The sequence below is a fragment of the Pinus tabuliformis genome, chromosome 9 (genome assembly GCF_031772625.1).
Source record: "Pinus tabuliformis cultivar Carrire ecotype Pingquan chromosome 9, CPIR1, whole genome shotgun sequence".
NCBI classification, from domain to species: Eukaryota; Viridiplantae; Streptophyta; class Pinopsida; order Pinales; family Pinaceae; genus Pinus; species Pinus tabuliformis.
In genome coordinates, this window is record NC_142307.1 from 1,813,028,687 (window position 1) to 1,813,030,884 (window position 2,198).

At 39.2% G+C, this 2,198-nt stretch overlaps 1 protein-coding gene across 1 annotated transcript; it reads left to right on the forward strand.

Annotated features, from left to right (window-relative positions):
• The first annotated feature begins 823 nt into the window (after positions 1 to 823).
• LOC149156021 (uncharacterized) lies at positions 824 to 1,395 on the forward strand. The gene has a single exon (XM_089441514.1). The coding sequence runs from the start codon at positions 934 to 936 to the stop codon at positions 1,147 to 1,149; it is 216 nt and encodes a 71-aa protein (XP_089297640.1). The 5' UTR covers positions 824 to 933; the 3' UTR covers positions 1,150 to 1,395.
• The last annotated feature ends 803 nt before the right edge of the window (positions 1,396 to 2,198 follow it).

Sequence of the window (2,198 nt, forward strand, 5' to 3'; positions counted from 1 at the left end):
ATAAAACAAATATTATTTTTTTATAATTTTGGTAAGAGCAGAGAGGCTGGTTAAATTATTTTGGCAAGAGCCTAGACTTATTTAGCCAAAGTCTAGACTGGGTAAAAGAGTATGATTTTGGCAGAAGCTAAACTCATTTAACAAAACCCTAAACTCGCTAAAAAGATAATCCTTAAGCCGCACACCATAACAAAACCTACACCATAACACAGCCTATACTCATTTAGCAATATTTTAACAAGACCCTAAACTCATTTAGCAAAAACCTAGACTCCCTAAAAGAGTAATCCTTGAACCCCACACCATAACAAAACCTACACCATAACAGAACTTAGTCTCATTTAACAAGAGCCTAGACTCACTAAAAGAGTAATCCTGACTCATTTAGCAAGAGCCTAGACTCGCTAAAAGAGTAATCCTGAATAATCTTTGAACCTCACACCAAACCAAAATCTACACAAACCAAAACCTACAACATAACAGAGCCTAGACTCCCTAAAAAAATAATTCTTGAGCCGTGAGTTGAAGAGTGGTCTCGCGTGTATCACCGTCCGGACCTGACCGTCAAGCCATACGTCACTGTATTACGTTATGCCTTTCTTAAGCCAACCATCATGAGTAGAGTGGAGGATCGTAGAGTTTAAGCGTATGCCGGGTAATTCAGTGAACCATCCACACGGTAGAAACCTACCACACAACCGTAGGTGGTCTTCAATCTCCATCACACCGAACGTCCGGCGAAGCTGACAGCGATTTAGCCTTTGGATTCCGGAAACAGCTGCCCATGGCAGAATATATTCTCTCCATATATAGTTCTATTGCGTGTAGACCTAGAACGGAGTTTGCGATCGCTAGCCGTCGAGCTTCGGTGGATTCAGAATTCACGTCGCCCGATTGAATTGGAGGAAGAGTGTACATTGGATTTTCAGCGCAATGGAGGTCTGCAGATCGACATCGGCAACCATGCGTGCATTGACGATGGTGGTGTTAATCGTGATTATATTGTTCGCAAGTGGAGCCGCAGCTGCCAAAACGGAAGTCAGTCCATCCCCGAGTCCACAAGCAGGTGGTGCGGCGTGCTCTTCTAATTCTCTGCCATTTCTTTCCGCTCTCTTAATTGCTCCTCTTCTTGCCTACTGTGTATATTGATTGCAGCTTTCTGCAGTTGGGAATGGTTTTAACTTTGTTATGTATGAATAGGGTTAGGGTTTCTTTTCTGTTTATTATTGCGAATATGCAGGGTGAGTGACTCCAGAGATGACCATCTAGTCATATTACTTTGGGGATTGTTTAGCCTTGTAAGAAATAAGTGGATATGCATGCATGCATACCACATTGTTGTGAGCTTCTGCTACCCTTGCAGAAACATTATTAATTATTTCATTACACATAGTACATTGAATTGCTTTTGTAACTTCATTCGTTGGGGTCTGGTTGTGGAAGAAGGCTTCCTTTCTTGTTGCTTGATTGATATAAATGGAATAAGGCTCCGCGTAATGCTGGATCATGAATATATCCATAAATCATAGACCGTAGCCAGAACGAGAATTGTGAAGCTAGCCATCCTAACTCAAGCTATAGTCTCAACAAACAACGGCATAGAGCAGATTTTAGCATGTGTGTCTTCGTTGTATACACTTACAACAGATAAAGTCTAAAAATGTTTCATCAATTTGTTATTCTAATGAGTAATCACTTTCATGAAACAATATCTGCATTTGTTTAACAATTTTGCTGAAGGGAAATATTTAGAACACTTCCACTAAAATTGCTGCCAATTTTCATTCTGTAAAGAAACAGAGTTACAAAAGATTTTCTCATTTGTTATTGTAAAGGGGAATATTTAGGGTAATTCTGTTAAAATTCCTGTGCATTTTCCATATGAAGAAACGGAGCTACATAAGGTTCTCTCATTTGTGTTTTCAAATGGGCTATCTTTAGAGCAATTCTGTTAAAATCCTGTCATTATCGAAACAGAGTAACAAAAGGCTTTCGCATTACAAAAATGAGGGCGACTGTTGAAAGACTGAGACTAGTGAAAGACATAAAGGCATATACAGCCGTACGGTGAAAGGTTCTCTTATGAGCATTCCGAATGTTTCTTCGAAAATCGCTGCAATCCAGTATAACACTTTTCTTTTTTAATTTTGACATAACATTTAATGTTTACCAACATTCAGATCTATAAAATGGTTTGA